Raw genomic sequence first — 23,540 nt, forward strand, 5'->3', positions numbered from 1 at the left:
GATATAGCCATGCTACATGCATCTTAATCTACAGCCATGCATTCTCAATAAAGTCCATGGGAGACTGCATTATATCTAAGTTTCAAGCAAAAAGCAAAATGAAAAAAAAATGCTTACAATAAACACTGAAATCTTAATTACTATTTTAAAATTATTTTTTTAATTTAATTTATATTTTAAATAATGCTTGGAACATTGCGCAGTAAACAATTAAACAATTTGAACCATCTAGTGGTTCACATATGAAGAATGATATGTAAAAGAAACATCAATGAATGAATAGTAGAATCTTTTAATTCACCATGATTTAGGACAGGTGCCATGGAATTATCAGGAAAACTGTTTTTTTCACAATGCACTCTCCGAAACCAGTATCCTCAATATTCCGATATATTATAAAGAAAAAAAAACAACAAACAAGCAAAAAAGAAGAAGAAGAAAGCAGGACCATGCTGTTCACCCACGCACCTGGAGGAACAACTCCAATACCATCATCAACATCATAATCTGAGATGTCACTATCACTGATTGGCCGAGATCCTGCACAACAGTAAGGTAAACAAATACCTGAACATCTGGTCGTGTTATAAAATGTAAAAATACGTTCATTTAACGTACTACTGAAATTAAAAAGATGATTTTAAGTCTAAACAATAGAGGAGGAGAACTAAACTGCAGTGACTGACAGTGATGTTTCAAAAGACAGCTGAGCCAGTTTAACATCTTAGAGCTGCTGCAGCCTCCTTTCCCCTTCTCCTTCCCTCAGGACCTCATTAATCCTCTACTAGGACAGTTTACCTCACTAAACCAGCAAAAAGTTAACTCAAATAAAGGAAAAAAAATACTTTTGTGCTATTTCAGTGAGTAAGCTGAATCAGCTTGCTGAACAGGAAAGGAGAGGTGGCAGCATATGGTGAGAAAGGGAAAGAGGAAACAGCATTGCCAGCATTTAGAAAAGTTCAAATATCTCATGAAAAGTAACCTTTAATTTGTTCGCTCTATACATATCCTCATACAGCAAATACAGCAGTATCACATTTTTATAATTCATTCCTGAATGTGCACCAATTTCCTATGCATTGGCTGGAATGAATGACTGCCACGTTTAAGAAAAAAACAAAAAAATAGCTTGGAGACATATTTTAAAATGTGTCCCTGCATCCTTCTTATTTCTAAATAAATCTTAAATGGATTTAAATTAACAGAGGAGCTACAATATTCAAATATTTCAATACATTCATTATTTTAATTGCCTCATACAAACCTGAAATCAGACTCATCAAAACAACTGTAACTCCCAAATACACAGTTTCTTTTGCTGCAAAATTACACTTCTCATCTGTTGTATAATGAGCATATTAGAGGTTGAGACTTTGTGATGAAAAGTGGTTTTAAGCTTCATATGTCTTTAAGGATTTTCTTTTTTTAGACAAAATGATTTTAATTATTGATAAAAGTAAGTAGCCAATAATGATGAACTTCATCTTTCTATTTGAAAGGAAATTTATGCAAACAAATGTTAGAACAATTTTCTTTTGTTAGTGAAAACGAAACAATTCCAACAGGCTTCACATACTTAAAAGTTATACATCACAGGTGAAAGGCTGCCATGTCATAATGTCATAATTTGCATTTCTTCTACCACACATTTTCATATATTTAAAGACTATGAAATAGTATTTTTATTTTGTATATGAAAGTCAAATACCATTACACCATATCCAGCATTTCTGATTTAAAATTGAAGAGAGATGAATGGAATTTGGACCTACTTTGTAATTTTTTGCTAGTGCTTTCTCCACCATGAACATGTCTTCTTGGCATGAAAGGTGATGGCTGAGGCAGAGGTAGTGAAGATTCATCATGTGTCTGTAGCTTATACCAATGTGGTTCATCATCTAAAAGTGCTGTCTCCAGCTCTATAAGAATCTAATAGAAAAATTATCAGGTTTTAATTTTACTTTCAAGGCACACACACACACAAACACAAATATAATATATTTATGCATATGTATTAAAAATCAAACAACAAATTCAGGAGAAATGTGACTTTATGTATCACCTCTCCAAGAAATTCACTCTCTTCTTCTTGTACTCGTGGCTGATCCCATACGGTTATTTCAAGCATTCGTTCTCTAAAATCTCTACGATGTACATGTGAGTAGAGAAAAGTTTGGTTCCACTTTGGCTCTAGACTTTTCTTTACTGTTTTGGTCCTCCTTTTACTCTTATCACTGAAACATAAATATTAGTTGTAAATTTTTTGTAGAAATAAATCACAGAATGCCATCTACTCATCAGCACATACTGTTTTCATTCCTTCTGATATGATGATGCCTAAGGGAGAAACGTATTTGCTGTACAGTGGATCACGTTCATCCAAAAGTCCACCAAGTTAATCTGATACTGACTCACATGATTCAAGCGCAATTTTTGGTTATAATTCATCTAACTATAATAAATTATTAAATGGAATTCTTTACTTCATAAGCATCCATCCAAACATTGATTCAATACATGGTAAATTACAGCATAATTTTCTAAATAGAAAAACTACTACCTTCTGTCTGGAAGAAAATACATTTTTACATAGGGATTCCTGGGGCGTCCATCTACTCTTGGTGGCAAATCTGTTGCTTGCAGAACATTTACTATTAGCTGATGTCCCACTTTGTCATACCACAGTTTAACCTACAAGAATCAAGTTACCAGAAAACACTACTGAAAATGGAGAAAAACGAGAATTTTCAGACTGCATCACATTAACCACAATGTAAAAGTAACCACTGTTTTTTCCAAAAGATAATATATTTTATTTCAAATCCCTTAATATTTAGTAAGGTTAGATGGAAAATATGATGACATATACCAAAGACCTTTGTATTTACCACACGTGAATAAAAAGGTGGTGCTTGATTATACTTACATTGTTTATTGTTCTCACTGCATAATCTTGTGTCTCTGAGTGCATTTAAACCATCATAAGTCTTAGCTCTGCACCTTAAAAGCTACATTAAAATAGGAAGCCCTGACTGCAGCTAAACTCGAGGCACAGTTGAAATTTATCCACTCTGATTTTTCACCTTGCAAATGTTCTTATGAAAAGTATAATATACAGCTAAATAATTTCTTAAGAGAATGATAACATCATGAAATTTTTGAGCCTGCTGTGTACTTAGAAATTAGTATGATCAATATAAACATATAATAAAGTACCAAAGTCCACGTACTCACAGTATATTTAATAAGCACAGCTTCAATTAGTATTACAGGCAGTTCCAGAATGTAGTGTGTGTCTAAATTAAAATGCACTACTGAACACTGCAACTCTCAACAAACACACAGCTCTTTAAATGCTCCCTTAAAGAAGATAAAGTGGCACCATGCTTGTTATCTGCGGATTAGTGGGCATGTAAAGGAGAGTGATCATTTTCAGTGCAGAGGGTACAGGATGACAAGTTACAAGGCACTTTTATGGGCTCCTCTCAGTGGAAACTCCTGCACTCCTTGGTGTATTAAGACAACAACTCTTTTACCTCTGCTGTGATTACAGTGATGATCTGTGAGGGTGTACAGGGGATCTTAAAAAACATTTGAAATATGTTAGTCTTTACCAACAGCAGACATTTCTCTTGACCTCCCAATAGACCGCGGGAATGTGGAGGGCTGAGGGGCCAGCACTTCATAGATTTTTATTAGCAGCTTAGGAAAAACAAAATCTGCTCACAGAAAGCTGCCCTGGTAGGACTTGTGGTGCATCCCGTAGGGCTCCAGGGCTGGTTGGAGATATAACAGAAATAGAAGGCCTTTCCATCTTCTGCGACTCAAAAGAACTTGAACCTAAAAATACATGAGAAACCCATGAATTTTCCATCCAAATTCTTTATGTGAATTTGGATAACTTATGAATTGCTCTTTCTTTGAATTGTATAAAGCTTGTATTTATCCACAGAATAACTGGATTAATATACAGAAAGATTTTAAACTGATGTAGATAGCATGGTGAAAAAGACTGTCTGGTTACCCTTACCCCAGATTAAACCTGCCGTTTTTTGTTTTATTTGAAATAATATATTAAAAAAGTGCTCCTCATACAGCAGTGACAGACCATACCAAGTGTTTTAAATAAAATAGTGTCTTCTGACAGAATCTCCCTTCCAACCCAAACTATTCTATTACTCTATGATTCTGTGATCTCAAATCTTTGATGAATAAACCCACATCTGTTGTATGGATTATACTTCCAGTAGCCTCTGAAGTTTTAACTCCCAAGGAACTGGCGCACAGGAAGGTATGCAGGACACGTGTCTGGCATGGAGGATGCACCGGTGCCTGCTGGACATCAGCAGTTCTCCACCAGTGAGGCAGAGCCCTCACTAATGGGATAAGCTCATGACAGGTGTAACTACACTAGGTGGCCTCACAGGACCCTGTCCCAGGGAAGGTTTCTGGCTGCACCTCAGACAAGGCTCAGATGAAGCCATGACCCTCACACCATTCAAACGCAATAGTTAAAATGAAAACCGTTCTTTCAAAGCATGATACACAGAAAGTTCACCTAACCAACATTTTCTTGTTAAGAAAAAGAGAAACAAGAACTCTGGACTTAGGCTGGATGGTACGAGAGGTGAAATCCTGACACCATTTGTATATTTGACAATCCCTTATACCTGATTTCTCTCTTATGTTAGGGCAAGTAAATGACTGTTTTGGGCCACAGCAGGTACACCAGTATGGTACTAGCAACACAATATATAGAAGAAAACAATAAAATCCTGTTAACATTTCAAATCTGTTTAGCTTCTAACCAAATCTGTATTGTTTTGAATTTAACACACAAGACCAAAAGCCACTAAATTTTGTCATACAAAAACCTCGGAGCCAATGCAGTCTCCCAGTGCTCACGTTTCAGAAAATTCATAGCCGAAATGATCGTGCTGGGTACAAGACCATGCTCAGTGAAAGGAACAAGGTGCGTACTCACTAGACTCTAATGGGGGGTGAGAAGTCTCAGGAATCCGTGGAATATCACTAAAACATGAACATACACACAGCAATTAGAAACAACAGAGACGACCTTCTGCTGTAACAAATACATTTTTTGGGACATTTTTTTAGAAATATGGATCTGTTTCTATTCTAATGGATTACAATGAAAGAAAGGAGAAATATTTTAAAACATATTTTCCACTAGCATTGATGAAAATCTTACTAATGCAAACTACTTCCCTCAAGTTCAGGAACTAGCAGACATAACAATACGTGTACTACAATGTTAATATTGTGGATGGATTCCACAATATTTTTACAACCAGGACAAGAAAGTTAGAGAGCTTTTAGGAAAAGAAAGGTGGCAAAAGGTAGTACAGCTATACATGTTCAACTATTTTTTGGAGGAAAATAAATCAAAAAAATAAGACATAGATTAACTCACTAGTAATTTTTATATAAACGTCTCAAGGAGTTCACTGAATGAAACTGATGAAAATGTCTTATAACAATAAAAAGAAAAAGCAAATAACATTAGCAATGTTAAACGAACAAAAAAATGCATTTCTTCAAAGGCTAAAAGAAAAGATCAAACCATATTACAATTGGGTATGGACATTTTCTGACATACACATACCGAGCACATATACAGGCACAATCAAAATCAAACTGGTTAAGTCCACACACATATATAAAAATCTTGCCATCAACAAATTTACTCTTCCATCAAAATCTGGATGATGCTAGCTCCTAGCTCCTAACTCTTTTGTGTTCTCAGCAACCATTGAAAACACACTGCAAGAGCAAGAAATTACTGTTATTGTACAAACTTTAGAAAAGCAGCAGAGCAGGAAAATGGAAACAAAGCTCTTGAACTAATTACTTGAAAATATTTTCTCCCTTCAATTTCCAGGGCAATTCTTATCAGTCTGAAATATTTACTTAGCATATTCAAACTGATTTTTCTGTTCAATACAACATTAAGTTTGCAATGTTTTCTTGTGCTAGAATGTGAACACTCTTGTCTACAGTATAGCATTGTTTGTAACAATACCCCATTTAGGATATCTAAATGAGGGCTCATCTGCACAAGGAGTGTTTCAATATGGAAAGTGCAACCTACTGTGTCAAGTTTCATAGTTCTTGGGTGGGTGAAAAAACGGTTGATAGTATTTTCCTCACTTAGAGATGGCAATACAAAAGTCCTCACCAGGTAAAGGTAAATGACAAAAATAATCAGATCCTCGTTAAGACTTTACTCATCAGACAGGAAAGAGCTGAAAGTATAATTTGTTAATGTATGTTTCTAAGCCTCTTGTAATTCTTGTGGAAAACTGACAAGAACAGTGGATGCTAGAACATAAATTTTAACTCCTGACAAAATGTATGGTTTGCAAGAGAAATGTTATTTGGCAGCTTTCCCACCCACTCTGTACATCCCCACCATTTTAGAGCTCGTTCACCCTCAGGAAATCTCTAAAATTTTATAGTACAATGGACAGCTTTATATATACACATATAGAAAATCATCTCTTCCCTGATATATTTGTCTTGTTTAAGTACAACTCCACACAGAACTGCAAGACACAAAAAGCAAATAAACCAATAAATTAAGTATGCAATACAGTACTGATCACCAAACTTGTGGCAGAATATCCTAACAAGCTCTGTAAGAGTTCTCCTTTCTGCTATTGATTTCAAAATGGACACGAAATAATTAAAAGCTCTGCTTCTGTCCGTATACAAACTTCTTATAAATTCAATAATCTACTTTACATCATCATTTCTTAAATATTACATGCCCACAAGAAAATAACTGGTGTTATATAGCTAGTGACTTTATCAAATGTATGAGTGGTAATTTTTTTTTAAAAATGGCATTTTAATTGAAGAATGACAATTCTAAAAAGAAACTATAATCTAAAGCTTGTTAGGTAAGAAAATGAGTTTTATCTAGCCTGCTCTTACGGATTGCAGGAAATATTCTAACACTAAGGTTTACAAAAAAAGCTCTTCAGAAGAAATACTAGGAACCTCATGACTTATTCAAAACTAGACTAGTCAAAGCAAATGGTAAAAACAAAGTAAAAAGTTGCACAACCTTTTATTGAAAATAACAACAAAATTCTCCTCTGCTTTCAGAGCAATGTGGACATCAGAAAAGCAATGTCAGACACATTCCAGTAAATAGCTGCCAACATCAAGCTTCATCTTTCTATCCCTACTCTGAAAGGCAAATGTTTTGTGTGATCTTATGTGATGTTACATATGATCCTTCCACACCTCAGTGAGTACATAAATTAAACCAAACTATACCTTAGGTTGAGGCTATGCTGTGCAGATATATGGTTTGCGAGGATCACTATTTCGTAAAACACAGGAACAGCTATAATTTCTCTGAGAGCTATAGTCAAGAGCTTGATCACTGAAGACAAACCAAATTCAAATGTGGTTGTAACCCACACTTCTTTAGATTGCTCTAGGGACAGAAGCATCATCCTCTACACCCTTCAGAGTTTTCAGTGTTTCCGAGTATCTGTCCGCAGTGCTCATCCTATTTCCAAACCTGTTTTTCCCATCAGAACCTGTACATCAATCTGCAGTTTGTACTAATTAATTACTTGAGCGACTCTCTGGAATTCAGAACTGCCTGGTCTATGATGGAGGTTCAACCTCCTTGCAAGGACGTAGAGCACAATAGCAGTCCTTGCACAAAGAAGCTGAATCACACCAGAGAAACAACAATTTTGGCAATATTATCTGTGGAAATCCAAGCAAAGATAGCTAGCATCTGACAAAGAAAACAGAAACAAATGAAAAAACATTTGTTTTACCTGCACTGTCCCATAGAGCTCACCCAAGCACACAAGAGACGGTGAGTTAGTTACCATGCCAGGTTTCTTCTCTAAAAAGCATACTGCCAGAGGATTTTCTGTGCTGTCCTATGTTAACCGCCTCTCGCGCTGTATGCATATTCATAGGTAATTCTTCCCCTCATATTTAGATAGCCAACCCATTAATTCTATTTTTTATAGGTTTCTTATCTACCTTGTGTTGCAATCATTAGCAACAATTAGTTTCTATGGAGTTTTAAAGGTTCTGTTGTGGTTATACTGTTTATCATTGTTATGCCTTCATCTGCTAATAGTGTTACATGTTTCACATTTTTCTCTAATAAACATCCTACAATTATCCATTACTCAAAATTACATTTGCTGGTAGACGCAGAAATCCAAATTTACAAGACCCAGCAAATTGTTTAGACATCAATTTTGTAACTGGCAGTTATCTAATTAGTGGGCTCGCAGTCCTCCCATTATTCACTTAAGTTAAACTGTGTCATATTTGGGCTTTTTAGACCTAATATGCTTGGACTTTTTAAATAGGGACCATTAAAAGTGCTGGTACATTATTTGCATTATTAATACTGAAAGATGAAAACACTTAAATTATGCAGACGAAACACCATTTTTCAGGTCTTTCGGGAACCTATTTCTTCACAGAAATTTTAGCTGTAATGGACTACCGCTTAATGCTGTATCAAGTAGCTCCGATTTTGCTGAGTCAGCGTCTAAAGTAGACACAAAACTTTGATATACTAGATTTGTTGGATTAAATAAAATTCCCTGTCATGAATTTGAAACAATCATATATTTTGAATAACAAGACAAGTAGAAGCTGGGGGATTGTGGAAACTAATCTGTTAATGCAAGCAAACCATTATGTACACAATTTACATAGATTTTAATTATTAAAAAAAATAATCCTGTGCAGCATGTTCTTTTTTGTTAACTAAAACCAGGATTTCCTTCATTGTACAATGTCTGATATTTTTTGTTCTTTTAAGGCAATGGACAGGTAAATCCCGATCTGATACAAAACAACAAGACTTTGACTCATTACTGCTGGAGAAAGGAAATATCTTCAAATTTCAAAGGTATATGCTCTAGTTGTTTTGGGATATTTATTTGCTCTTCTCAAAAAAAAAAAAAAATCAAGACACAACTCTTCAAGAATAGTGGTGTTATAGTATGTAAAAATGTCCATGCCAAGACTGTATTTCTCTCAAAATAAAAGCACAATCTGATGTGCTCTATTTTTGCCTATGTCTAGAAAAAAAAATATGTATGGGTCATCCAAAGCAAAACTTTCCATTTTATTGGTACTATTTCTGGGTGCACTTTTTCAGTTTAAAATTGACTGCTCAGATTCAAAAACATTTTTGACTTTGAATGCACTTCACATTATATGCCTCAGTTCAATGGTTGAGGTATTTTCTCTCAATTTTTCTTCAAGAATACGTCATGGGAATGTGTTCACCTTGTACTTCATTTTTTTGAATTATTACATTTATCAAATTCATAAAGTAAAATAATTCAATTAGTTTAATAATAAGGTTATCTTAAAAGCTTAAGGATACATGATATTTGCAAATATACTGATAGCAATAAATATATCTAAAGCTCATTATTTGAAATACTAATCTAGCACTCTCCTTTTACATCAGTTGTACAAATAAATTTCCAGGTTCTCTTCAACTGAAACATGGAGTTCAAGTCAGGTCCAGTATCAACGTATTTCTTTTCTGCCGATTTGAACATAAAAACTAAACTTCAAAAAAATCTCCTTATGGCATTCTATTTTTAATTACAAATTGTAGGACTGAACTTGCAATTTTCAGTCAGGAATGACTCTTAATTTATCCAACTAAAGAATGTAAAATAAGGTTTCTACTCCCCCACAGTCTCCATCTGGATGGTAATTTTAGCTTTTAACAACCACTATTATTGCATCAAGTTTTCATTTTCCATTAGAAGGTCAAACTCATAACTGAAATTAGCAACGAATGTTAATTTTATTTAAGTACTTTTAATAGTGATTGCCATTAAAAGGCAGAACTCATTCTTAAAATATAGGTACACTTGCACAGTTCAGACAAAGCCAAACATCGAAAGCTGATATGAAATAAATGTAAAGGAAGAATGTTTTAGTCAGAAAGAAAATTGTGGTTTTGGTTTCTAAAATTAAAAACCTATCATATTTGAGACAGATAAAAATTATTATTAGGATGAAATCTAACAAATTCAAAATAAAATAATCATGCATTCATAAGGAGGAAACAGTTTACCACCTACCTACAGGACAGTGGTATTCAGAGACTTAGAGTGAGTGGACATGAAGTCTGGGAAGGTGATAAACTACAGAGACATTTAAATCCTTTTATTTTATTTTTTAAACTAGGGAAGAGTCACTTTTTATTGCCAATCATGTGACTCTGTTCCACAATATAAATGTGAATTTACAATATATGATTGATATTCAGTCCTTTAAGACTTAGTTCAAAATGGTCCCAATAAAGTAACATCCAATTGTGACAAATGCAGGGCCAACCCCACTAATCTTATCAATTCGAACAGATTTTATGATCTTTCTAAGGCTATTTGGGAATTCAAGGATATAAGAATTGTTACAAGAAAACGCCCAACCTGGATTTGTAATAAATTAAGATTATAAGCATTACATGTTAATGCTAATTTTTGAAGAAACAAGTTACCTTTGTAAATATGAAGGTATTTTTGTTTCGACTTTTGATTTTGATGACAGTACCATTTACGGCTAAATACAGTCTTTTCGATTAAGAGTTTCGGGTTTTGGGTTTTTTAGCTCTTTAAAGAAGGTCTCTTTAAAATCTTGCTAGCATTGACATACTAAAATCCTGCAGTGTTCAATGATTGCTGATGCTTCCTTCTACTCATGAATACTTGTATGAGTTATTCTGATTTAATGAAGCTAAAAGCATGAAAAACAGATTTTTCTCACACAGAGGTCCACTTGATCCACCAATTTTCCTTTGCTACTTGGCAAAAACCTTGTTAGTACTTTGACCATACAGAAAGCAACATTCATACTTATATATGCATCACTACAAACATCCGAGATTGCAAATGTTGGTGAAGAAAAGGGAATACACAGAATGTCAGTAATAGAAAATTAATCATATTCCATTATTAATAGATAAAAACTAATGAACTCACAAATAGTCCCTTTAAAAGTCCCATTAGTAGAAGTAATAACTGTGTTTAAGAAGCAAGTTTTTAGCCTTACCCAATAGGCCTTGAAACAATAATTTCAACTTGAGGTTCTGATTTTGATTCTAAAATAATGTTGTAAACTTCTTCATTTGTAGCTCCAGGCAAGGGTTTACCATTCCATTCTAGAACTTCATCCCCTTGAAAGTAAAGAGAGGTTTATCATCTCATTTCCACATTCTTTTAGAAAGTGCAAAACATTTCTTAAATCCTTATAATCAAGTAACATTCCTGGAATCAATTAAAGACTGTGCTGAAACTCAAAAGAGGTTTCTGAGACACTATCAAGGCTCCTTTCTCAGAACACAGCTACAATTTGCACACACAAAACATATTAAAGAAACCACTAGAGCAAATATATTAAGTATTTCAAAAATAATACAGCAGCTGTTATTGTGCTATGAAATGCAAGAGCCTTTTTAAAAGATCTTTTATTAACTAGCGGCAATAAAGTTTGAAAACGGGTTAATCTTCAAAAATTAAAAATATAAATACCTACTGTTAAGCCTTTAAAAATAATGATATTTCATTACAAGTTATATACTGTGTATTTTAATTTCTCTACATGAAGTGCCGTCTTCACTGTCTGTGTCAAACGAACCAAAAATAAAAGCAAGGAGTGAGTCACTATCTCCTGAGGACATTAAGGGGGACAGAAAGAAAAACGTGATGTGGAAGTTATTTAGATAACTTACTTTCTTCAGCTTGCCATTTCTGGAATTTAAATAGTATGTACATTGCATTGTACTTTGGCACTATTATAAAAAGGAGCAAATCTTGAAGAACTGTTTCTAAAGAAAGATCAGTATATACAGTTGAACTGCAGGAACCATAGGGTAAGTTTACACTCACATACCCCACCATATGGAGCAGCCAAAACTTCACAACCACTACCTGATGCCACAAATAACTTTACTGACAATGATTTTATCTTTCTTTATTGACAATGGTTTCTTGTTAATCTGATTCAGTCAGGAAGAACCTTTCAGCTGTTGGCTTTGCTCCTTTCTGAGGAGATTTATGCCAAATGATCAAACTTGTGCTTGTTAATAAGCCAAGGAAAACTATCCTAACTGAATTACTATCTATCAAAACACATGGCTTCAATCTCTTGTTATGTTCAGTGATTGTCAGTCCTTTTTCACAAACAGCCTATATTTTGATGGCTTAAGAAAGGACTCCACAGAGTACTCCATTGGCTTTCAAAGCATTCTGGCATTCTTTAAAACATAAGGGCTTGCTAATGACAGACTTAATAAATGCTTGCTGACATAAGTTTAATATTGCCTAGGAACTTCATTTAAAATTTATACAGCTCAGTGAAAACACGCTCAGTTTCTTCTGTAATTCTGACTGTATTTTAAAGCTAACAACTGTTATAAACTAACATGTTGGTTTTTCCCTAAAATAAAATCTGATTTCTTTAGAGATTATTGGCTTAACTTACAAAAGCATCCCAGGCATTGAAAGGAACAAGACGTGGCCAGCTTTGCAATACTTGTAATTTAATAGCAAAAACTGACAGGGACATATGTTAAATTTCTAACACTAAAAATAATGAATTAACCTAGTTTACACAGCATTGAAACTATCACATTTTGAAGAAGACAAAGAGGGTGCAACATGGTTGAGAATCCTGAAGAAGAACATGTAAGGTGTCTGCATCGCTATTTTAGAGGACTTAAGCAGCTTTTTGAGAGTCACTAGGAGATCAAACAATTAAAAAAAAGAATTGCCAAGATGATTAAACATCAGATCATCAGAGTCAGAATGCTAAATTAACAAAAGTGGTTCCAAATATTCTTAGTGAAAACTAGATCCAAATGGAGATTTGAGTGAAATGGCATTTCTGCTACTTTTAACCAGATCACCACCATCCATCTTTTGCTCAGCTTGTCCAGTTCTTGATATGTTTGACCACTCAAGCCCTTTTACATTGTCTCTTTTATCTAAGATGCCATCTATAAGGCTTACATTCTGATTTCTACTCTCAGTAACAGACATGGAAACAGGAAAACACCATTCACATACCCAAAACTTGGACATGTGCAAAACCCAGCTGGACACGGTCCTGTGCAACCTGCTCTAGCTGACCTTGCTTAAGAGTAGAGATGTCAAGAGGTCCTTACCCACCTCAACCATTCTATGATCAGGTGATACACTGCTACAAATAGAGGTGAGATGAACTCCACGGTCTTAAGTCCCACTGTAGTAGCCCAGTTGCAAGTCAGTCAGTCAAGGAGCTGTTAGACATCTTATGCTGTAGATGTTTAGGATAACCAAGATATCTGCACAAAGCTGGCTGACAGAACCTACAGGACACCTGCACCCATATGGAGCCACTTCTGCTGGTGAGGCATATAACCCAGCATATGTAAGACGCCTCTAGAAAGGAGTATTAATGCATCTTGCATTCTACTCCCACTTACTGATGCACATTAGGCAGAGATAGAAAGCTTTCAGACATGCTGCAAACCTCTGAATTGTTTTATATTGATTTCTAAAATAGTAATTTGGATTGGGAAATACCTCTGGGGGTCAGCTAGTTCCAACTCCTGCTCAAAGGGCCAACATCAAAGGATATCCCAGGTTGCTCAGGGATTTGACCAGATGAGATCTGGGTATCACAAAGGAAGGATATGCAACATCTCCTCTGGGGAATTTGTTGCAAGCCTTAACTATCTTCCCTAGATACAAGAAAAAAGATTTTCACAAACAGGATCTCCCTCATTCTAGCTTGTGCACGTTGCTTCTTGTGTGATCAGTGTGCGCCTCTGAGAAATGCCCAACTCTGGGTTCTCTACAGCTTCCCATTAGCCGGGTAAAAAAAAGAAATAGACCGTCCCATAGTCTTAGTCTTTGCCCGTCGGAACAAACCCAGTTCTCTCAGCTCCTTGTACGCCACATGCTCTAGACCCCAATCAACTTTCTGCACCTCTGCCCAGCCTGGGCCAGTTTGTCAGTATCTCTCTTGTACCAGAGAAACCCAAAGAGGACACAGTACTCCAGATACTCCTACCCCAACCTGCTGGTGACAATCCTGCTAGTACAGCCCTGTACATGGCTGGCATTTCCTGCAAGGCTGCTTTGCTAACTCACATTCAACTTACTGTCCTCCAGCACCTCCAGACACTTTTCTGCCAAGCTGCTTTCTAGCTCATTGGCTCCTAGTGCTTACTGTTGCACTGGGTTATTCTGTTCCTGATGCAGAACTTGGTATTTTCCTTTGTTAAAATTTATGGGGTTTGTACAATTACTCAAAGATTTATCAGCTAGCCAAATTTTAGAGGTTTTTTGTAAAGACGAAAAAGCATGTTTTCCTAATAGCAAGGACACATCCATGCCTTTTTTTTGTCCCATACAATAGGCTGAATAGACTTTCATGCATTGAAAACGTGCAGAACAATGTATTTTTTCTGTGAAATTATTTTGGCTCTAAAAATATTTTTAGAAATTAAAAATAGCTTCAACTTAAAAGAACAACCTAGAACAGACATTAGCAATGTATAATTTCAGCCCAAATAGTTCAAAATTAGTGGACAGAAACTTATTTTCTGTAATTATAATCTGCAGTTAAAATCTGTAAACAACTATAATTGGTGCTATTAACCCCGTGTATATTGACTTTGTTAAAATAAAAAATTAACAAATTCCAAAACAAATTAGGATAATTTTAGAGACTCATCACATTTTCTACTTCTTTATTACTATTTGCTTCATGCAATTATCCTAAATTCACACAAGTTGTTATCAGAGCTTCTGGATTCCTAAGAAGGCATTGCATAGACTTTGGTTTGCTAAGACGACACTTGGAAAGTAGTTGCTTAGAGCCATGGTAAAAATATAAACCACTAAGAAGTAATTTTGAAAACCAGCTGCTGTGCATAGTTCTTGCTTCATTTAGAAGCTTGAAAAGTGCCAACAGCATGGCCACTTATTTGTAAGTACAGAATATACATCTTATATAAATGAAATATTTTAAGATCATTTTCTTGGGTTGTTTTCCATTATTATTTGTAACAATTCACACTGAAAGAAGCACTAAGAAAGCCTATTGTGTACACAGTGCATCATCCTTCAGGTGACGTTATAGCGCAAGTAAAGTAACTGTATTGAGTTTTGTTTGCCACCCTGAAACAGTTTAAAAAATTTTTTGCATTGATTTTATAGAACGTAACAACCACCTCCTGAGCTAGCAACCAAAAAATTTACCAGTGGCACTCAAACCTGACACCAGCACTGATCAGGAGCACTTCCATTTTGCTTGTACAGCCAAGCAATTGGAGTTAATAATAAATTAGAAATGTAGGCAACTGCAGCATTTCATAATAACTTTTCAGTATTGTCCTGCATTTTAAAAATATTAGCATATGACGTGAGCAATGTTAATATGAATTAACAGCTGCATTACAAAAAGCCATAATTAAAAGACAATATATTTTGTACGCAACTGATTGATTTACCTGCTCTGAGATGCCCCACCACATCAGCCAAGCTACCTTTCTTCACTTTGGTAATGAAGGCACCGAGTCGTCCTAATTCTGTCATTTTTCCTCCAACAACCTGGTTAATCATAAATTTGTGAGTTTCCAAGCCACAAATTAGACAATATATCAAGCATAGACATATCAGCAGATCAGTTTTCACAGCATTTTAAAAATTAAACTTAAAATATGCCTAATTTGCATCTATAATAAATAAATAATGCAGAAACTTAAAATATGCACATGGGCTTTACAGAGGCTTAAAGACAAAGTTAGAGATTAAAAAAGGCCAGATTTCCTTGAAAAGAAGCAAAGCTGGCACACAACAAATAAAATTTATATTCCTTTTAATGTGTTTGACTAATCAATCTTATGCAGTTTGCTAACTATCTAAATTTGTTGCAGAAAGAAAATTTCTTAACAAATAACCAAGAAAATGTACTTTTTGCAAATAGATGTCTGTTACGTTCTTAAGTTTAAATTACAAGTGCACATCAAACCAAATGTATGAAAATCCCAAAATGCAACTGGTACAACAATTAAAATCTTAGCAAATACACTACTATGAAACAAGGACAAACAATTCACAAGAACCATTGCTACTGCTAAAACGCAGGCCCTCTCATCCAAGCGCATGACAGGACAAAATAGCAACTTCTGGCTTTTATTACACAGAACTCAAGAGGGCTATTTTTGAAGACGACTGCATGATCAGGAAAATAATTTTAAAAAGGTGCCCTCAGGAGACTGTATTTTTAATAAAATATGAAACAAGAAAATGTAGTCTTGCTGACTTGCTATTTTTGTCTATCTTACTCTCTCCAGTCATGTTTTTTTTTGTCAGGAATATCCTGGGAGGAGTTTTATAATAAAATGGAAGAGTGGAACTCTGGTTCATTAGGTATTATTTCCCCATGTTGCAATCACAATAACTAGTAGGAGCTTTAATATAGATATACATCCAAGCAGATCCAGAAGCCAACCTGCCAACAAGGTTGTAACAAGATAATGAGTTAAGTTTATCAGTGGGTGCCTTAGTTCATATCATACAAAAATGAAACCTGAAAAATTGAAGAGAAGCTCTCCAACCTACGTTTCCTACCAGGACCAACCTTTTTACTCACATATTAAAAAAATATTGCTTGCTGCCAGCAAAAGTCAGCATTGTGCTACAGACTACTAGACATTTAGTAGAGTGAAGCTGTTCTCATCTTCTATATTCCCATACCACACCATCTCACTTCAGGGTGGATAAATGGCTTATACCCAGGACATGCCGTTACCAAGTTCACAAGATTCTTTCCTGATTCAATTCCCACCATGATGAGCAGAACCAACAACCCACATCTCCATCATGTGCGAGAGACTGAGCTATCAGACAACTCTGTGCAAGGAGCAGTTCAGTGTCAGTGCCCTTTGAAGCAGAAACAGTCCTAAGTGGATGGGAATGTTTCATATTTTGCATTGTTTCCGTTGTTCTCACTGGGGTGAGGAAGACAGCCAAATTAAATTCTCTCAGTCATCTCTGGAGCTCCATATAGTTAAAAATATACACAGAGAGAGAAATTCTTGAACTGGCACACTGTCCTCCCAACCAACTTCAGAAGTAGCACTCTCTCTTTAAGTGTTCCAGCAATTTATGGACACAAACCTAAAAGTCCACTACAAATGACTAATTTAGGGATTTAAATCAACTGGACAGTGTTGCCAGTGTCTTAATTTTGGAGCACCGAACTGGAATTACATTAAATATAATTTGTACTATGCTTTACATTTTTGTTTTTGCAATTGTTGGTGTAAATGTCTAGTTTCATTCCACAAAATTTCTGTTTCTGAATGGGTGTATGGATTTTAAACACTGACATGGTACACATTTGCATCCGGATGACATTTATGTATGTGGATTATGAGATTAATTACTTGACTGAAATGCAAACAGTAGAGCTAGAAAAGGCAGGACTCCATTAGTGCATTGCAATGTGCAGTGTATGTTTTGCAGACAGGAAGCTGAATAAACATACACTTTTTAATCAAAATGGTTCAGGTCCTTTGCCAAGGATGAGTGGAATACTGCATAGAAGGATAACTTATCTGTAAAACTTTCAAAACTTACTAAAAAATGAGAAATATATTTTTGTCAAATGACCATATAATTGGAGAGTCCTCTGATATAATGCGTTAGACATCTACATGCTATGGTCAGTGGAAGTTTCTTTCACTTAGCACACAAACACTGTAATACTTACTTTTAGCCCCAATAATGCACCTGATTCTTTTGGCATGGTTGTTCTCTTGTTAAGAATAACACGCCCAATTAAGCGATCTCCCTCTTTAGAAGGCTGCCACGTTACTGGATGCTGTTAAAAAAAAAAGCAGTGGAATTAAAGAAGTGCAGCCATCCTCCTCTATTTAGATGCACATTTATAAACCAATAAAATCTCTGGATCATTATATCATGGTAGAAAAAAACATCCTTCAGATGTGTTACACATTGCACCTAAGCTTTCTATTATTACATCTGTTGGACTCTGGCTTCATTAAATATTTATGCCCACTGTAAAAAAATCTCAGCGCTAAGTCTACAGGTGGAATTATAATACAATTTGAATTTCAATACAATTAAACATTTAAACCACACCTTAGGCAATAAAATTAAACATTTACTTTTAAATTCCATACACCTGAAAAGTGCATTCATAACTTCTGTTCTTTGGAATAATATACATGTTATACAGTTCTACCATATGGGTTCACTATATAACAAAAATCAAAACGATCCCTTCCCGCTCCAAGTCAATAGAAAAACTCACTAATCTCTCCCAGAGCAACATCACACTCACACCTGCTTTTGTGGCGTTTAGTGAAATCTAGTATCATGTCTATAAAAGTTAAATACAAGTTAAAATTCAGGCAATTTTACTAGTATATATTATGATGAAAATTTCTTTCCAATTTCAATTTCCATGATCCATTAAACCAAATTTTGCTACCACAGAATCACAGAATGGCAGGGGTTGGAAGCGATCTCTGCAGATCATCTTGTCCAACCCCCCTGCTTCAGCAGGTACACCCAGAGCAGGGGGCACAGGAACGTGTCCAGGCAGGTTTTGAATGTCTCCAGGGAAGGAGACTCCACAACCTCCCTGGCAGCCTGTGCCACTGCTCTGTCACCCTCACAGGAAAGAAGTTTTTCCTCATATTCAGGCAGAACTTCCTGTGTCCCAACTTGTGCCCATTGCCCCTTGTCCTGTCGTTGGGCACCACTGAAAAGAGTCCAGTCCTATCGTCCTGACACCCACCCTTTAGATATTTATAAGTATTGATTAAATCCCCCCTCAGTCGTCTCTTCTCAAGGCTGAACAAACCCAAGTCTCTCAGCCTTTCCTCATATGAGAGATGCTCATCTCCCTGATCATCTTCCTAGCTCTCCGATGGACTTGCTCGAGCAAATAATTTGTATAGAGTATTTTTTTTGCAAGAAAATACCTATGCTGAACTGAAATAATGAGCAAGCATTTTAACTCATACTTATGACCTTCTTTTTCCCTATTTCTTACCGAACTAATAGGGGATGTCTCCCTGCTGTGCCACGTTGCAGGATCCAGCCAGTAATAATCCAAGTCACCTGGAAGAATATGAATAGAAAGAAATGTGTAATCTCTCAAACAGAAAAAGATGCATGAATGATTACTTCTGCATGCATGAATTTTAATGTGCAATAGTTTGATGAAGCAAATACAAAACCTGTATTATGATTCAAATTAACTTATATCAATTTGAAAACAATATAGCATAATAATATAAAAGCACAGAATAGTACATTTATTTGGACCTCTGCTTTTCCACAAATTGCACCTCAGAATCAGTTGTGCACTCCAGCTGGTTTTTTCTTTGCCCAGTCATCTTCCAAGAATGGACCCCAATGCATTGCATTCACGGCCCTCCTCCCCCCCCCGCCCAGTCTCCATAACAAATACGCAGGACTACAGCTAATGGTGACATAGGAGAGAATATTCCACAGAATAGGCACTTAGCTGTAGTTAAGGACAGAACAGTCAACCACACTCAGGAATCTGCCAAGTGACCAATACTGTGACAACGGGTACCACACAGATGGACAGGCACAGGAGCTGGTAAAGGGCAATGGAGTATCAGGCAAAACAGCCACACAAATAGAGCAAACAGTGCCAACAGCACATTAAAGGTTGCAATCTTTCATTTCGCTTGGGACAAACTTATACACTATGTACATCAAGAATAAATCCATTTGCAGCAACCTGGAAGCCATCAGCCCATCGGGCCAAGAAGGGGAACCGTGGGTAGAGTCTGGGAGAAAAGGCAGCAGAGTGTAACACCACAGAGTATACATTTATTTATGGAAAGCTAAGGAAACCACAGTTTGACTTAATATATTACAGCTGTAAAAGGCTAAGTCAGTACCAAAAAACTACCAACTTCACTGGCAGCTGTCTGTGATAGAGGACTGATGCAAGAGTGCACTCTGAGAAGGAAAAGCACAAGGCAGGAACTGCAAGAGGAAGTGCAATTCAGAGCACAATTTTCTTTACAAAGAGGAAGGGTGCAGGTGATATTGGGAAGGTCATAGAAGAATGATGCAGGCTAGAATAGATCCAACAGAAGAATAAATGTGAGACTGATACAGCAAGAATAATCTGAAGTATTTCTGTGCTAGTGCTAGTTTTAAACAGAATATACCTGTGAACTCTGAACCTTGGTTATTTCATCCCTTTGGGCATTGCCACAGTGTAGTAACAAAAATGCAATAGTGTCATTAGAAATGAGAACGACAACTCTTTCTAATGCTCTCTTGCAATAACAGTAGTATATAAAAGCTTGATCTGAAATAACCAAGAGGTATTTTTGAATTTTATCTGAGAAAAGGTAGATGATTCTGCCATTCAGCTTACAATGACTTTAAACACGTGAACAGCCAAAACCCCCACTAAATCAAAATCTAAACTATCACTTCACAGGTTCATTTTAGACCTTGAAGGAAATACAGTCACCCCTCACTGAGGTTTACATCCATACCTGCACTCCAAGCGTTCTTCACCCTCACTTAGGCAGAGAACCTTGGTCATTTTAAATATGTTAGTGCAACAGTTTAATAATACTGCTTTTTGCATCTGCAAGTGATTTTTTTTTCAAGTCTTTAAATTATTATGTCCCAGAGTTAGTTTTCGTTATAGAACAACTCTTCACATGCTCTCCTAAAATTAATCCTACAAACTCTTTACCGATCGTTTAAAAGTCACTGGGTAAAAACCTACTTTATCACTAAAGTCAGATAATTATTGCTGATACCCTCAGCAGTCTTGATACGCTCTATGTCTTCAGAAAACGTGTTTTACTTGTTATGTACACTTTAGGCAATACATCTTCACTATTTTGCTTTAGAAAACACACCCCTACAGTACTACTGTTAGGTGACTACTCTTACTAGCACGCAGGCATCCCACAGAAGCCCAAACAAAGCATGCTTCTACCTGGAAAACATACACATTTACATGAAGAGTTTATTATTTTTGACTCTTTTTCTACAAATGTTTAAATGCTGGTTATGAAATACAAGTTGTACCACTCTTTATAATCCATAAAATCTTTAATAGCTTACGGTCTGCATGATCATATGCACAAGCCTATTTTTAAACAGGTTATTATTATCATATGCATAACCACACAAGGCAGTTTGCGGTTGCATTAGCTACTGCAGTTCCGCAATTTTAGAGAGCTTAACTTCACATTAAAGATCTTTTGGTTTTATTTTTAGCATCATTCCTTGCACCTTTATAGACTTCAAAATTGCAGCAAGAGCAACAAATTCACAAACCAGACTGCCACCCCAAGAGCTGGCAGTACGCTGGGACCTGTGGCACAGAGCTCTGCAATTTTCAGTAATGGACTCAACAGTAACAACAAAAAGCAACTCTTGCCTGTATGAGCTGGCCTGCCACAGGCAAAACACAACATGCTTCGCCTCATTGTTTCACATCTATTTGCTCAGCAACAGAGAAATGTTCAGGCAGGAATAAACGTCAGCTCCAGCATGCAGAAGTGTGTGTCCAAGCGCTCAAAGACATTTCTGCGCTTGTCCCCATTGCTCCCTGGTCTCCTTTCTTCCTTCCTCAGCTTCAGCGCCTGGGTCTAAGTTCCCTTGCTGCTCTTCCTCCTGGATATTGCATACCTGTGACCACCTGATTCAGGCACCTAGCATCCTTCCCCACCAAGCTCCTGCTGTAGCAAGATCCTCTCATACATCTTCTGCCCTGGCTCCTGCCTGCTAATCTTTCCTCCTCACCTACTACCTACACTTTGCTGCCTTTCTTCCCTGTCCATTTGGTTGCCATCGTCCACGTTCTGTCTCCCGCTTCTGGCTTTGGTGTCCTCTCTTTATTGTCTGTTTTATTCCCTCCTTCCCCTCACACCCCTCTATACTGAGCTACCTACTTGCAGCCCCCTCTTCCCCACACATAAAACTTCAGCTTTCATCCCTTTCACCCCTCCTGTCTGTTCTACACTTCGGTAAATTCCAAACCACCAGCTACATCCAGCGCGGCTGGCCATGGCCATGGCCTTTTCCCTCTGCTCTTAGAACCTCAGAGCAGGAACTGCACTGCCAATGCAGCTGTACTGAGCTGGAGCATAGGTGATACACCAGGAATGCATAAAGGTAGCTTTCAAATAAAAATTCGTGACTAAGCGGTATGACTACAATTCAGTGAATATTTTAAAAGCTGCAAAAACCTGTGAATTGGGGGGGGAAAAAAAAGAAAAAAAGTCCACGTTATTGGAAGAATTACTGTGGTTTTAAATTTCCATTAAAATTCTGTATGAAATAGACCACTAGCATGTCAACTTTTGGTTGAATCTACAACTGTGAAAAGGGTTTTACAATGGAAAGTGCCAGTTAATCCATATTCAAAAACTCTCATAGAATAAAACAAACGAAACATAAAGGAATAAAATCCCCAAATGAGATTTAAAAATATTTTATGGTAGCAACACTGACAGTGGGGTCTTGACATCTTCAGGTAAGTACTCTGTTACGGCTATACTTTTAAAAATAATTTCTCCTTGATCATCCTATGTCATTGCTGCTTCTTTACTTAATACTTATTTATGTCTTTCTTTCACTGCTGCACCCCAGAACTGACTATTTCTTTAATTACACATAATAATTTCACTGAGCAAGTATTCTAGAGATCCAGGCATAGGTAAATAACATGCAAAAACTTAGTCTAAGAGCATAGTTTCAGAATTTCAGATTTTCTCAAAAAAAACCCACCGAAACCCAAAAAAAAAACCCTCTACACAGAGTACCCTCTCCACTGGTAAAAGTCACTAAGAATAACTAGCAAAATAAGACAAATTTAAGACATTATGGAGCAGAAAGAACAACTTTTCTAAGGAGTAAATAATTGATTTACAGGCTTAAACTGCTTTTAAACACTTTTTTAACAATGCTTTAAATTTAAAAACATTAAAAACTTTAAAATAGTAAGTCCCTATGAAAATGTACATATACTGTATGATTATTTTTGTTAGAGTTCCAATGTACATTACTGATATATTTCTAAAACATAAAAAATATATTTCAACTTAAAACATATTATTAAAAATCCATTTGCAGTTATAATGCATGATTTACTTAAGACCAAGAGAGTAAAACAAGTATATATTTATAAAACCTTTTTTCCTGAGGGAATAATTCAAAAGTCCTGCCAGCAAAGAAATATTTTTCCTATTAACATGCTGCTGCTCAATTACTTTACACTTGGACACAGATGGATATAATAATAAATCTACTTTACAAGACACAAATGTGATGAGGTTTTTTTTTCCAAGAGAAGTCTTTTGCAGTCTTCAATCAAATTTTAAGACGGGGAGTAAAACTCTAATTGCCGTTGTTTTTATATCCGCAACATGCATGCCTTCAAAGTAAAGGGAAAGCAAAATT

The 23,540-nt window shown here is 36.0% G+C and overlaps 1 protein-coding gene across 1 annotated transcript in view; it reads right to left on the reverse strand.

Moving 5' to 3' along the window:
* The window catches only part of RIMS1 (regulating synaptic membrane exocytosis 1), a 354,008-nt gene that overhangs the window by 141,265 nt on the left and 189,203 nt on the right, over positions 1-23,540 (reverse strand). The window contains exons 5-14 of the mRNA XM_064447811.1: positions 19,120-19,187; positions 17,809-17,919; positions 15,542-15,641; positions 11,095-11,218; positions 4,985-5,031; positions 3,728-3,840; positions 2,561-2,691; positions 2,063-2,234; positions 1,773-1,929; positions 469-540 (exon numbers count right to left, since the gene is read on the reverse strand). Of these exons, the coding sequence (XP_064303881.1) occupies positions 469-540; positions 1,773-1,929; positions 2,063-2,234; positions 2,561-2,691; positions 3,728-3,840; positions 4,985-5,031; positions 11,095-11,218; positions 15,542-15,641; positions 17,809-17,919; positions 19,120-19,187 (1,095 nt within the window). The remainder of the gene's footprint in view (positions 1-468; positions 541-1,772; positions 1,930-2,062; positions 2,235-2,560; positions 2,692-3,727; positions 3,841-4,984; positions 5,032-11,094; positions 11,219-15,541; positions 15,642-17,808; positions 17,920-19,119; positions 19,188-23,540) is intronic.

Source organism: Phalacrocorax carbo, chromosome 3 (genome assembly GCF_963921805.1).
Source record: "Phalacrocorax carbo chromosome 3, bPhaCar2.1, whole genome shotgun sequence".
Taxonomy (NCBI): Eukaryota; Metazoa; Chordata; class Aves; order Suliformes; family Phalacrocoracidae; genus Phalacrocorax; species Phalacrocorax carbo.